Source organism: Poeciliopsis prolifica, unplaced genomic scaffold (genome assembly GCF_027474105.1).
Source record: "Poeciliopsis prolifica strain line A6 unplaced genomic scaffold, Auburn_PproV2 SCAFFOLD023, whole genome shotgun sequence".
Classification (NCBI taxonomy): Eukaryota; Metazoa; Chordata; class Actinopteri; order Cyprinodontiformes; family Poeciliidae; genus Poeciliopsis; species Poeciliopsis prolifica.
Window position 1 is genome coordinate 5,244,318 of NW_026562398.1, and position 14,264 is coordinate 5,258,581.

Here is a 14,264-nt window from a genome sequence, read left to right on the forward strand (position 1 = left end):
TAACACTTCAGCCATTTTCTCTGTTACTCATTAGAACTTCTAACAAAGAAACATTTTTCAAATAGCTGGACTCTGGATGATTAGGCATGCATAAAGCACACCAGTGTCAAACCGAATAAATCTATGTCTACTACAATAGTTTTTATGACCAGAAAAGCAAGATGGCTTTATGAGAATTGAAGGTCAGGAAAAAGAACTGAAATACAGCTGTAGTAATCCAGTTTTGAAAAATAACAGAAAGAATAGATGAAAGTCATAAAAGTCAATTCCACTCTTCTAAACAGGCAATTTTTTGAAACAGAGGTAAAACCAAAAACGCCTCACTTAAGTGCTAATTTAAGTCCTAGTGGATTTTTTTTTTAATTATTACTGTTTTCAGTAAACTTAGTTGTCATCAAAAGAACCACTGATCAGGGCTAAGCACATTTAGAAAGAGCTTTTTTCAAAATCACTTGAAAAATTGGAAGGAATTTACACATCTTTTTTGTGTACTTATTTCACACAAAAAGATGCAAATGAAAGAATGCAAACATATACTAACTAATAAGTAATAAGAAATTGATGACACAAACTATAGGAAGCCATCAAATATTAATATTTTAGTCTATCAACAAAGGATTATTAATCATTTATTTTCCTAAACTTATAAATAACAGCTACATCTGTTTTCCTTCAAACCAACATTGTATATGTATGTGTGTGTATGCGTGTGTGTGTTTGTCTTTGCATGGAACCACATTGTGTATGTCGGATTTGTTCAGCGCCAGTCATGCATCACTTTGGTCAAAACAATAGCCGTAACACAAAAATGCCTGATAAAGAATCTGCTTTACATAAACGACCAACGTTTTTCAGTGTGGTCTAACATACCGCAGCATTTGAAAATAGGCAACAATAAACTGGAGGTTTGGACGCTGTGAAAGGTTCGGTTGGGAACTACAGCAGGACAGGCATTACGCATGATGAGAAGCTGCAGATAAGAAGCAGCGGCTGCTGATGAGCTGACAAAAAAAGACAAAACCATGATGATCATTGTGAAGATGCAAAATACTTTGTGTTTAGTTAGATATGTTGTCTGTACACGTTTATGGAAATGACTGATGAAAGCTGTGCCTGCAGGTGTTAAAGTCCAGACTTTTTACCGAGCTGACCAAATTAGTTTCACTTTTTCCTCTTTGAATCACAGTTAGCTGTATAGATTGATTTGATATATAAATTAATCCAATTTAGATCAAATTCATAAGTACAAGTAGGTAATACATAAGACAGTAGGTCAAAATCATTAGTAAGTTCCTTCCTTTCTTATTAGATTATAAACAGAGGGTAAAATAGAGACATGGTATTTTTCATTAAGTGTTACTCTCATGACTTGAATTTATTTTCAGTTTAGTCACATAATATTTTGCACTTGGGGCTTAAAAAATAAACACATTTTTGTCATACTACAATTGCATGTCTTTCTTATATCATATTTTAAAGGACCACTTTTTGTTGACGTCATTTTGTTGTATGCATTTAATGTTGCACACTGGAATGCATAAATAAAAAGACAAAATAGAAACTAATCACAGTGACTGGTTTCATAGAGGGAAATTAGATTATTCAAGTCAAATAAGTCAATTAAATTATTAAAAAATTTGGCTGACAGATTGATAAAGTTACAAAACATTGTCAATTTGCTTAGTTGCTTAGTATCACTCAGACTTAAAAAAAAAGACAAATTGAGCCGTTTGTAAAAATTCTGGTTATGAAAAATTTAAGAATAATGTGACAACTGAAGGAGCTCCAACCATCATTCATATTGGGCTAGGGCTGCGTTCACACTATATCTGACAAACTATATATACATAAAGCAGCTGATTGCTGATTCTACTGGAGCAGATAGCCCAACAAGTTCATACCAACTTGTTAGACTCCCATTCTTAAGAAGCAAAATGCAAGAAGGTATAATAATTTGCCCAAGCACATGAAAATCCCAACTACCACATTTAACATGTGTTCAATCTACAGTTTTCTAAGGTATAAGAATGAAAATGCAATGAGACATTATTGCTACTGAGAACATTTTACTGTCATGACCCATTTACCATTTTCAGAGTAGCAGCAACAATGGTTGCTTTTTTCTTTTGAATGAAAAGCAGTGAGATCATGTTACCCATTTCAGTTTTAAAGTTTTGTGTAAATACTGAGATACTGTGAAACCATGGTAATTTTACCAAAGAATCGCATATTGAGAAAATCTCATACAGTGTCATATTTAACAGAATGTATCCTAATGAATGTTTTGTTGTAAACAGAGGTGTGATTGACTTTTTACTTTCCCCAAAACAACAGATTGTTTACTGACAATAAGAGCTGAATCAGTATCTCCAGGTTTCAAATCAGGCTTGGAACAGTTTTAGTGCCAAGCAGAGAAGGAAAATCAGCAATGGTCAGAAATGGTTGTACGAAAGCAATTCCCTTCTCTACTATTTTATTGTAAGCACTTACAGTAAAAACAGGAGACAACAAAATGTATTGCTATCCATCTGAAAAATATCACAGATAAAATACCCTGGAAGAGTTTTCATGCCTTGAAACTTTTACAATTGTTTCATCTTCCAAAGACTCATTTTATGTGATAAACCAACAGAAATGTATTGAATGTTGTTTTTAAGTACAAGAAAAAATATGATTTCCTTCTTTGTCTTTTACAAATAACCTGAAAAGCGAATGATGCCTTCTATAGTCCGCCTGACTGAAAACATTGTAGAATGTTTTCAGCAAAATATTGCTTTTTTTGCAATATTTTGAATGTGATTTCGAAACAATTTGTTACATAATGTAAAATAAAACATGCCAACTTTGAACATGACATTCCAACAAAATACAGCTCGATTTAAGACATGGGGTGAAAGGTCAGAGATAGCAGACATCAACATGTACTGAACGAGCATAAAAGCACCTGATAGCTGAGCAGCAAAGGACCCCTGACCCCCAAACAGCAACAGCAACAAGCACAGCAGGTCAGCACAGCAGTAAAGCAAGGAAACACTTCAGGAGGAAATGTTGTTTTTGACAGCACTGTGTACACACCTTGGCATTAATATAGGGGTCAAAGGGCCCACAGCGTTTGAATTCTTTATGGTCTACAGAGCTCTGCAAGGGAGGAAGAGAAGATAGGTCGATGGTTTCGGTTCAGACAAGCAATGAATGAATGAGGAAACATCACACAGATGAGTCAAACTAAACAAAAAGGAGAAAAAAAATTGGGTTAAGTTAATAAAAAATCGGATGTCACGAACAGGCAGGAAGAAATGGCACAAAATGAGAGTTTCTCATCAGGCCGTAGTAACAGCGAATCAAATTTGATTAAAATGACAAATTTCCTTCTTTTCAAAATTTTCATGATGTGCCATTTTTTTCTTATGTTTCAAAACAGGACAGCCCAAAAGAATGATCTCTGTGCATATAGCAACCAAAAAATATCAAAGACAAGTGTTAAAACAGTTAAAACGGTTAAAGGAAATTAGCACTTCTCACACTTGGCACTGCACTGAAGCACTTCAAGTATCACATTATCAAAGGAGAAGTCAGTATCATATTGCACTGAGGTTAATGCACTGTGGTCGCATTCTTTTTCAACATTAATCTTGTTTGGGTTCAGGCCATGCCATGCTCAACTGCTCAAGTCTGAACGAGGCTCTTTTTTACAGCTTTCTGTGACTTCTTAATGAAACTTAACGTCTGTCATTCTGGTACCATCGCAGTTTCATTTTTTCAAAAACAAACTGCTCAGAAGCTGACTCATTTCAAACTGTCCTCAGAATACCCTGAAAGGAGGAAAATTCAAAGTAAAGAGAAACTTTGTTGATCACAGAGAATTTCATTTCTATTTCCAACCAGACAAGTTGAAAATTTCTGTAGTCAAAAAACAGAAACCCAAATGTGGGCATAACTAAAAGAACAAGCGCATAGGAGTGGCAGACCTGCTCGTTGATTTGGGGGTTTGAACGTCCTTGGTGGATGAGAAGTTTTACGATGCGCTCGTCTCCCTTCCACGCAGCCAGGTGGAGCGGGTAGCAGCCCTTGTTGTCGGCAATGTTGGTCAAGGCCTCATTCCGTAGCAGCGCCTCCACCACAGCACTATGAAGAAATGAAGACAGGTTGGGTCAGAACCTTTATAGAATTCACTAATGAATGAGCACAGACAATCAATACCTTAATCCCCCTTGCGGGACTACTGCCTGCAAATCCAGACCTCAGTGTACCAACACTTGAGCGAAAGCATGGTGTTCCCCTACACCCTGGAGGTGTTTAGTTTTGTTATCTTTGCACATCAACACTTTTACGACATAAACTGATTAAATAAAACTATGAAAATGGGTCTCTAATCTCACTATGATTTGCTATGAAATGATCTGTTGTTTTTTTTAACATAATCATTCTCAGAAGTTATGACAAAAACATCTAAATTTCCTGGCGGCATTTTTAGATATTCTTAGTCATTATCAGCATCTAAGAATTTTCAAAAGGTTGCCAACACTTTCCAATCCAATGTGTTTCACAACAGAGTATTTGAAAACTGAAAAGGCTGAGAAAAAAAAAAGTTAGTTGTCTGTAATACTTTAAGCCTTCCTGTTATCAGCTTGAATCTTGCTCTTTCTTCAAGTAGTGATCTTAGTGAAAGGGCAGAATGCCCACAAAGGAAATGCAGTTGCCTTCACATAGTATATTTTTGTTTTCCTTTTCACTTCATTTTCCTCTGCCACATTGGTACTGAAATTTTTCTAACTATTTTAGGGGAAAAAATTCACATGGTAACACCATATACACCAAAGGCTGCTGTTGGAAGCACCATCCTGGTGTGGCCCCTTCCTGGCCCATCACACAAAACTGCACTTAGAAAGACAGTTTCTCAGAGGGTCTAAGTGTTTAGTTTATGCTTTTCCGAATTTACAAGTTTGAATGCTGATGGAGAATATAAAAGTTATATATAGGACAATGTACATGTTTACATAAGACAAAACTGCAACATATGTGGGAGTAACCGCTTCGTAAATGAGGTATTTTACAGTGTGTTGGAATATTTTATTCAGTTCTTGTCAAATAAAGGATCAAATATACTTAAATGTAGGAATGTAGGCCATATTAATATCGATTAAAACTAAATAAACAACTTGAACATCTTTGTGCATGTCATTTTTTGTGATTTTAATACATTTGGAACAAAATACAAACTGGCTGTGCAAATCCTCTTATTCATCTCTGATGTACCTGTGTCCATTGAGGGCAGCATGGTGCAAAGGCGTGTATCCAGTGCTGTCCACACAGTTCACATTGGGGCCTCTCCAGATGCTGTGAAAAACAGAGATGATTGTTAAGACTTCTGTTTCTGACACATCAGGTGAAAATATATGCACAAATGCAACACGGCAACAAACAGCTCCCTCACGTTTGACAGGATGACCATCATCTCATTCTCATGATGGCACTGCAACTAAATTGCATCACCACTAAATTGCATGACTTTACCCATCTTTGCCCCACCAACCGTTTCAACTCAAAATTAAGACTTAAAGACTACTATGAATTAAATTCAAGACTTGAGAAGAACAAAAAGAAACAGTCTTGACTCCTGTAGTGCAAAAACGTTTTTATACACAGAATGAATGTAGCATTATATGGGTTTGCAACAAAAGTGATCCAAAGGTGAAAACTGATGCTGTAAAATCAACTGGTGATAAATTTGCGCTTAAACCATGTTAGACACCAAAAAAGCAGATTAGCTAGCTGGCTTTTCTCCTCCATCCATTTCCCCAGGAGGAATCTGAAACAATAGTTCGTGCTAATGCAGTTGCTGATACAGTTTGCTATCTAACAAAGGTGTACAGTCACCAGTAGCCTTAACCGTCTTGAGTCACAATAAAAACAGGACTCAAACACAAATCAAACATTTGCCTGACAAAAAAAATCCCATGAGAAAAAGAAAGCCTACATAGGATATACAAGATTAAACAGTCTTGCACCACAAAATTTAAAACCTGTGATCCATACATGTAAGGCCAACTTATGTTCAATAAATTTAAGACATTTTAAGGCCTTAATTTTAATTTTAGATACATGAATTTAAGACTTTATAAGGATGACAGTGGGAAACCACCTTCAAGCACATTTTTTTAAGATGAGAAAGAAAACAGGAAAATCAGGAAGAGAAAAAAAAAAAAACTAAACACCTCCTGAGCAAGATGACATGGACAAAAACAAGCTGGGGATATGCAAAGGCAGTCGGGAAAAGAGCAGTGAAAGACCTTGAAACTATTCATGGGGTGAAGTGTGAGGTAGCCTGGTATTAGCCATGCACTCTCATTCATTTGCATTGAACTAGGCTGTCAGTTTTGATTGGTTTGGGATTTTTTCTTTCATTTGCAAAGAGCACTGTGGTGAGGGAAGAAAGAACTATGATGCAAGGAAGAGGGGAGGGAAGCAGCAGAGGAGGATAGAGAGTGTAATTTAAGAAGCCAAAGGATGTCTGGTGAGACATAGTGCCAAGACGGGATGTGGAGCTCCCTGAAAGACTTCAACAAATCCTAAATAAATCATGTGACTTAGAAATCCCAGCACAAGTGAACTAAATATCTGAGAGTAGAGTCAGAAAAGGAAATGGAGCAAACAGAGATGGGCTTCACAGAGAATCAAACATATATGAATATATATATTTTTTTATTCATACTGTTTCAATCATATATGTAACATAAACTATCTGAAAGGAAAACAGAAAGAATGATGTAGTATTTAAACAGTCAAAAGACAAACTGAATTAGATCTAAATTCTTCCAAGCCATTGAATATTAAACATTCCCCAAGTCCTTTCAGGGCAGAAAAACCCCTTCAAAATCATCTTGATCATTTTTGCAGGCAAAATGTGACTTAATCCCTAAAATAATCAGTGAGTAAATGAAGCGACGAAAGTTTTTTTGGTGTCCTCACATCACTGTGTGACTTTACTCCCCAAAGAGACACACACACACACACACACACACACACACAGCTCTTTTCTGTCACAGTAATGGCCGTTTTGCCCCCTTAAAATACATCTCCCACAATAGCTCAGCAAAGCAGCCTGCAATTACACAGTCAGAGCCGTCTCATTAAATAAGTGTCTTGTGTAGGGCTCTGTAGCCTGCAGAACAATGGGTCTGAGAAGAGCGCAGACACACGGGGGAAGCTCAGCTCCGCCATCCAAAACATAAGCTGTTTATTTGTTAGAGCAGGCCTTCTGGGTAACGTCTCAGAAAGTCACGGGACATCAAAAGCACTGCTCAGAGGAAACACTCAACTGGGAAAATGTGATAATAGGAAATGCTGGAGACTGAGAAACCTCTGTTAAATGTGCAACAGAGGTTTCTATGGGAGTACTCAAGGCGCTGATGCATACAGTCTTCATGACATCTGTAACAGCTGTCAAAGTTGTTGCAGGGAGGACAACAGTCCTGCCTTAAATGTGAGTATGGATCTCATCAGAAGGAAAAACAGGAGACAAACAGACCTCCAGGAGCTGTCCTACATAGAAGAGTTATGTAACTACTAGGAGTAAAATCCCCCACAAATGAAAATTACTATGAACAGGAACTAAGAAGCATCCATACGTCAGACATAGGGTGGGAGCAAAAATGAGATCAACAGAAAGTTATTTGCTACATAAACACTGAGTGAGGTGTGTCATTATGATTACTAGTATTTTTATCATTTCACTTTGAACACAACACATAAAGTCTTCAGATTTACTCTTTGTCCAAAGCTTTAATAAACCAATTTCTGAATTTCCAAACCTGTATACAACATGCATATCTTACATAATATGTAAGATGACTTTTCTTTTTTTTTTTTTAGTTTAGAAAACAGGTTAGAGCATGTTTATGGGCTTAAGGTCTGAACGATTACAGGAAGTAGTGTTTCTGTATTCATGACACTTGTACGAGAGCTTTGAGCAAAAAGTTATGTATTATTATTTGAACTGTTATGCAGAATTTTAAAAAAAATCCTTCTGCTACAGTTTGGTTAGGTTAAGAAATCTAAGTTAAACCGATAACCCACATAACTCTAGATCGGAAACATGCAGGTGAGAGTCAACTTACTGAGTCGCTAGATTTATGGGAAACTATTTGTCGTTTCAAAGTGGACAAACATTTCTAAAACCTGAGTGGGCTAATTTCTATCTTCATGGGAACTGATGACAGACTGGTTGGAAACTACCATTAAATGTATGTATTTGCATGTTCTCAACATGATGCTATGACGCAGTAAGGTTGTAAAACTGAAGTCAGAGTAAGGACAGAGATGTAAGAAGCCATTGAACAATTCTCTGCAATATGTTTGTGGTAAATTCAGGGAGTTCAGGAATGATGTTCTGTTTCACCGTTTTCAAAAAACGTTTGATGGACAGCACAAAAAAAACCTTGATTTGCTCTCAGTTTTTAATATGGTAAAAAGCTTAAAAGATACACCCCGTTAATTATAACCCCAAATCTTTTCACCCATTATTTTGTTTAATATTTAGTAGACTCAAGTTTAAACTTTTGATCAGCTTTCTAGGCTAAAATAAACTTCCTCTCCTATTGTAGGAGGTATAACATCGAACAGACAGCAAAACAAACACTCAGCAATGGGCAAATATTTATGATATATTTGCTAATTTGTCATCCTCATCAAAGCTAAAAAAGGGACTTTTAAAAAGAAAGTGTACGCAGTGTTACAAACATTGAGACACATCTGCCTCATGACCAAAAAGGAGTGCAGCACATCACGAGGCACATTATGATGCTGGCAACATATCACATTTCTAATCAGGACCAGGACTGTTCATTAATCCCATCTGAACTGCTGCCATGCAGAGCAAGTGAACGTTTCATTACATTTCCTTACAGTCAAAGTCTTCCTGCTTGCTATTAAGACAGCTGCCAGCAGCACCGGTTTTAAAAGCTGCATAAGTGTTTCGTCCTTCGAGAATTTTGGCAGCATGGTACTCAAGGGCATGAGTCAGACTGGTGCTCCACAATCCACTTCATCCTCTTACTACGGCTCAAAACCAACCTCACCGAGTGATGGAGCTTAGGCCCACAGCGGAGGTAATGGGCAAAACAGAGTTGATTTGGTTCGAGAGGGAGGCGGGGGGCACATTCATGGGAACTGGCTGAGGAATTCCTGTTTGAAAAGCTGAGCTAATCCTTAATTTGCCTGTGGGGATATCAGTAGGATGAAGCTGGAGCTTGCAAGACATTCATGGGGGTTAAAATAGGCGTTGATCGCAGGGGCTGGAGGAATAAAAAAAAAAGAACATAAGTGCACCTCAATTAGTTGGCATATAATTAATTAATGTCAATTAATATTTCAACTGCTTGAGTCTGAGTTGAAGTTACACTCCCTGCACTCTGTAAGTGTTCAAGTAAATCAGGATGATACAGTCAATAGAGGTGTGCATGGTAAAATAAAATATGAATTAAAAATATTTTTAACAATTCTCTTCAGAAACTAAAATATATACCTTTGCTAAACAGAGAGTGCAATCAGTTAATTTTAGATAATTTTGGCTTAATAAAATTTAATTTAATTAGGAAACAAAATAGGATATTGCATGAGATCAACTGAACAACCTTTGCCATTCATGATGCTTTTTTCCCTCCAGACAACTTTCCACACATATGCCTGGAAATAGAAATCTGAAGAGTCAGCTTCTTAAAAAACTGCTTCTATGGCTTACAGAGGCGGTCAATGAGTGTCTAGTAGACAACTGTCAAGTCAGCAAACTCGTCTACGACTGTGTAGGTCATAACCAGGTCATATCGTAACATTTCTGCATTAAAAATGTCTTTTTTTAATCTTTTGTCCGGTGTATTATAAAAATGCTATATGAAACTAATTTTATTTTCATTAACCTGAACCAAAATGAAACACATTTGAAGTGTAATAATGTGTGCATAATGAATCTCTATTAAGATTTAATTACTTTCAATTTATTTATTTTATTTCAATTTATTGAGATACACCTGGAGGTTCTGCTTATTTCAGTTTACATATTAGTGACAAAGGCTACAAATTGACAACATTCAGAAATTATACTGGTATTTGTGAGATGAGTTCAATATTTAAGTAACACCAAACTTAAAGATGCAGTACGTTCATTTGTGCTTCAATACATAAAATGTAGGTCATACATAACCAGTTGGTCATGCATATTTATTAAGTTTGCTTAGATGAAAAAGTAAACAGAAAATAAAGAGGAAATTCAGTCAGCTAATTAATAATGCAAAACAAAAAGGATCCACATCAGCCGAAAGCTAAAACAAACAACGAAATGTTGATTTATGGACTCCTAGGAAGGAAGGAAAGGCTAAATCAATTCAGCAGTCCCTTAAAGCACAGAAGAACCCAGGTGAGCGCGGACCCCACGTCATAAACAGCTTTATCCGTCAGTCTATTAGCAGTGTGACCACAGTGCCAGGAACCGGTCCGCCCCGAGGCAGCGAGCCCAGCAGAGACTGGCTCATATCAGCCACCGTTGGGAAAATTGGCTTAATTATGCATAGTGCTGGCAGCTGCTGGAACCAGATGCCCCGCTGCCAAGCAGTCAACCTGAGCATCTTCATCTCAGCTCAGACAGAAGCACCTGCCAGAAGTCTCCATTTCTGATGAGTGCAGGACAAAACACTGCGGCAGAGAGCAGCACACTGCAGACCAATACACATATCTGGATCACAGGTGAAAGTCATGAACATGTTTGAACAGAAAAATCAACCAGAAGTCAGAAAAATGAAGTGAAACTTGACTAACAACAACAAAATCAGATCAGTGCAATAATGACCCGATTTTTTTCCCCCACAAACTGAAGACCCATGACCGTATTTTACAATTTAAATTTATGACAGCCTGCACTGAACATATACCAAAGAAGTGCTTCTAATGAGATTATTTTCATCATGTGGTTAATGACCATGCATCTCCCTGGGAGAAACTGGGGTAGCTCTTAATTATTACCATTAAGCAAGAGTAAGATGACAGTCATGTGTCCATTACTAGGTCTGATAAAAACATTATAAAGGGTTTAGGTAAATTAGATATATAGGTGAATTTAAGCAGTCCCAACTTTGCTCTGTTTTAATTGATAGGAAATAGTAAAAATGACAAAAAAAAGTACTTTTTAGATTTGTCTGAGTTGGACAATTTTCCCTTGATCCACTCTGACTGGTAATCAACATATACAACACTGAAAAAGCTCATTTTCTGTTCATAAAATGAGCCAAACCGGAAACTCACGTTACTGTAAATATGCATAAACAGCTGTTTTTTTTATGTGCTTTGCTGTGAGTTTAGTAAAAATCAGATAAAGGTTAGGGGCTTGTGTTTTGATGCATAAATAGAGATAATCTTATAATCTCTTCATCACCTGTTGATTTCAAAGTTACTACTTCCATCACTGAACTTCAAGCACATTTTTTCTTCTGTTTTTTTATGTGTTATGACAGCCATTAAAAAAAATATGTGTACCAAGAAAAGCTTAATGGCTGCATTTCTACTGAAATCCGGCAACAAATCACAAACTCATAGTTTGTGGGGAGTTTCAAGTTAAGTCTTGGAGAATATAATCTTCAAGATATTTCTGTTCCCACTTTCTATTACTGTTAAGTAGGTAAGTGTATTTAATAATAGCTTAATTTCAAGTCCTAACCAGTAGAACAGATTTTAAATAGCTAAGAGATTAGCAATATGCAAAACGGTTCCATGCAGTTTTAATAAGGGGTCATTCTGAGAATGTATTTGAATATCATGTATTAGCTCTTTCTGTTTTTCTTTTAGGCTTTAAAATCATAAAGCAACTTTTTGACAAGGTATAAAATCTCAACAAGGTGCTATAAATCATCAAAATGCTTGAGTGACAAATTCAGCTTGCACTGAATCTACCTTACACCTACTGGTCAATTTGGCAAAATCTCCTAGGTGATTTTGGTGATGAATTTTAACCAATTGGGTGAAGCCAAAAGCTCCCCTACTAACCAAATCTCTTCCATTGTGGTTAAAGGGGCAAAACAAAATAAAAATAAGCATCAGCAACTCAGTTCAAATCCTGATTTGAGTCCTCACAACTCATAACTTCACAATGAGTATTTCACAGGGCATCCGTTTTGCAGTGAGAGGTGTGAAAGAACTGCATATGCCTTAGACACGGCACACAGCCGAGCAGTCTAACAGTGTTTAACAGAGTCAACATGATTTCAGGAATGAAAAAAGCTGGAGAAAACTCATAAAAATGGATTACAAGGAAGGAAAGAAGAAAACAGCTACCAAGGACTAAAATACAATGAAAGCATATGAAAACACCATCCTTAAGCAATTGCATGGTTATCTTAGCTGCTTCAAAGAAATTTAGACCAGCTTCAATAGGGAATGTCATTTTTGTTTTGACAGAAATCCTCTTTTGTCGAACCTCTTTTCAGCTCAATTCTTGCGAGTTGAGTTGAATCAGCAGCTTTATTAAAGTTATGTTGACAACTCTGTTTTAATACCAGAACTTCTGTGTAATGCAGTCTGCATAGCTTGACTATTTTTGTTAAAAGCTCAGCTAGTTTATCATATTCATCAGCAAAATCAATCTTTGAAGAAGCCTTCTAAAAAGCTATTTTTGTGGGCTATGAAACTGATCCACCACAGACTAAATGTTCCCTTTAATGTTGAAATTAAAATGAGGGTTATTACTTCCTCCCACCCCCAACTGGTCAACAGCAAAGCAAAAGCAGGGCTATAATAAGAAAAACATGCAACATTTGCTTTCTGGGTGGACAGTCTAACATGTTCAAAGTCTGAAGGTAGACCAGAGGTTGGCCTCCACTCAGCAGGCGGGCAAGAAGACTGCTGAGAGAACCAGGGTGGGAAAGACAGTTGTAGACGCCAGCAGCTTAGATGAGGTAAAAGGACCGCTGCAAGTAAACGGTCAGAAGACACATGTTTTGTGCGCAAGTCGGAAATGACCTGCAAGACACTTCTTACTGCGGATTGTTGCGTTACCTTTTGCTTTTGTTATCTAATGCATAAAAGACAAGAGAAATCAATTCAATAGTCAGAATAAGGCATGTTCTGCAATACTTCCCTTAGCTTTCAGCTTTAAAACAGGAACCAAGGAACCAAGCTGAAATATAAAACAGCACTTTCTGCTGAAAGCTACAGAACTGACAAAACTGTTTAAGTACTAAGATTAAACTATTGCTGAAGCTCCCACCCCCCTTTCTGTTAAACCAACAACCCTTTGAGGCACCGTCATAAGATTATTTTCTTCTCTTCCATTAAACTTCAAAGGAGCTTCCTCTCCACTACTAACTAATCTCCCAAACTCTGACCCACTTGGATGAAGGCTATTTTTAGTCCACCACCATGAAGAGGGCTGGAGACTGAATTAAAAGGACACTGTATTTGTCACATACACACAAAAAACACAGACATCTGTGGAATCCATCACTGCTAGGCGCCATTCTGCATGGCATCTGTGGCTAAACAAACACAAGACTCAAAGCAGAGTATCTCAAACTCAGATGCTCTTGGAATGCCAACATTGTGGTGTTACATTTCCCAGCACTGCTCCCTCCTACTAATGTCTGTTTCAGTTCAGAGGTCAACAAATGATGTGCTGTGACCACTGTGGGTGCATCTGCCCAGACAGCAGGAGATGATCTGATGGGGCTTTTCCTGGAATGCAAGTGGTACAAACTGCCTTGTCAACACTTAAGGTACCAAGAAAGTTTTTCCAGGAAGCAGAGAGGTTTTCCAAGGTTATTCTTTAACCCGGATTGTTTTTACTGAAGGATCCAAATCAGGGAAAAGTTTACCCCAGAAATAAAACCTTTCAGGATGCACACTGAAATAAGTGGCGAGCCATTTTTTTCTTTCTGGTTTAAGTTGTTTTAATGTAATTTGTTGTGATACCACAAACAAACAATACACAGTGTTTGTTTGCCTTAGTATGGTGGAAATTACTTTATCTACAAAAGGGGGAAAGAGGATTAACTAATTAATATCTACACATACAAGTATAGAGATATATTACCATCTCTTAGCTGCTCCATGCTTGATTGTGTTTGCATATCTGATGTGCATGCGTGCATAATATCTACAAGCACACAGGTGCACACATATTAGGTGTACCAATATATCGCCTTGATTTCCCAGTTGACGGGTGATCGGTAATAAGCCGATATTTATATGTGAGATTGATCTTATCTATCTCCACAAAGGCCTGA

General features: G+C 37.1%; 1 protein-coding gene across 6 annotated transcripts in view; it reads right to left on the reverse strand.

Annotated features, from left to right (window-relative positions):
• LOC129370307 (ankyrin repeat and SAM domain-containing protein 1A-like) overlaps positions 1-14,264 on the reverse strand; it is a 64,877-nt gene that overhangs the window by 43,864 nt on the left and 6,749 nt on the right. For 5 of the 6 annotated variants that reach the window (XM_055046208.1, XM_055046207.1, XM_055046205.1 and 2 more), the window contains exons 2-4: positions 5,257-5,337; positions 3,969-4,125; positions 3,076-3,138 (exon numbers count right to left, since the gene is read on the reverse strand). In XM_055046208.1, the coding sequence (XP_054902183.1) occupies positions 3,076-3,138; positions 3,969-4,125; positions 5,257-5,337 (301 nt within the window). The remainder of the gene's footprint in view (positions 1-3,075; positions 3,139-3,968; positions 4,126-5,256; positions 5,338-14,264) is intronic. The other variant, XM_055046209.1, reaches the window with a different exon arrangement.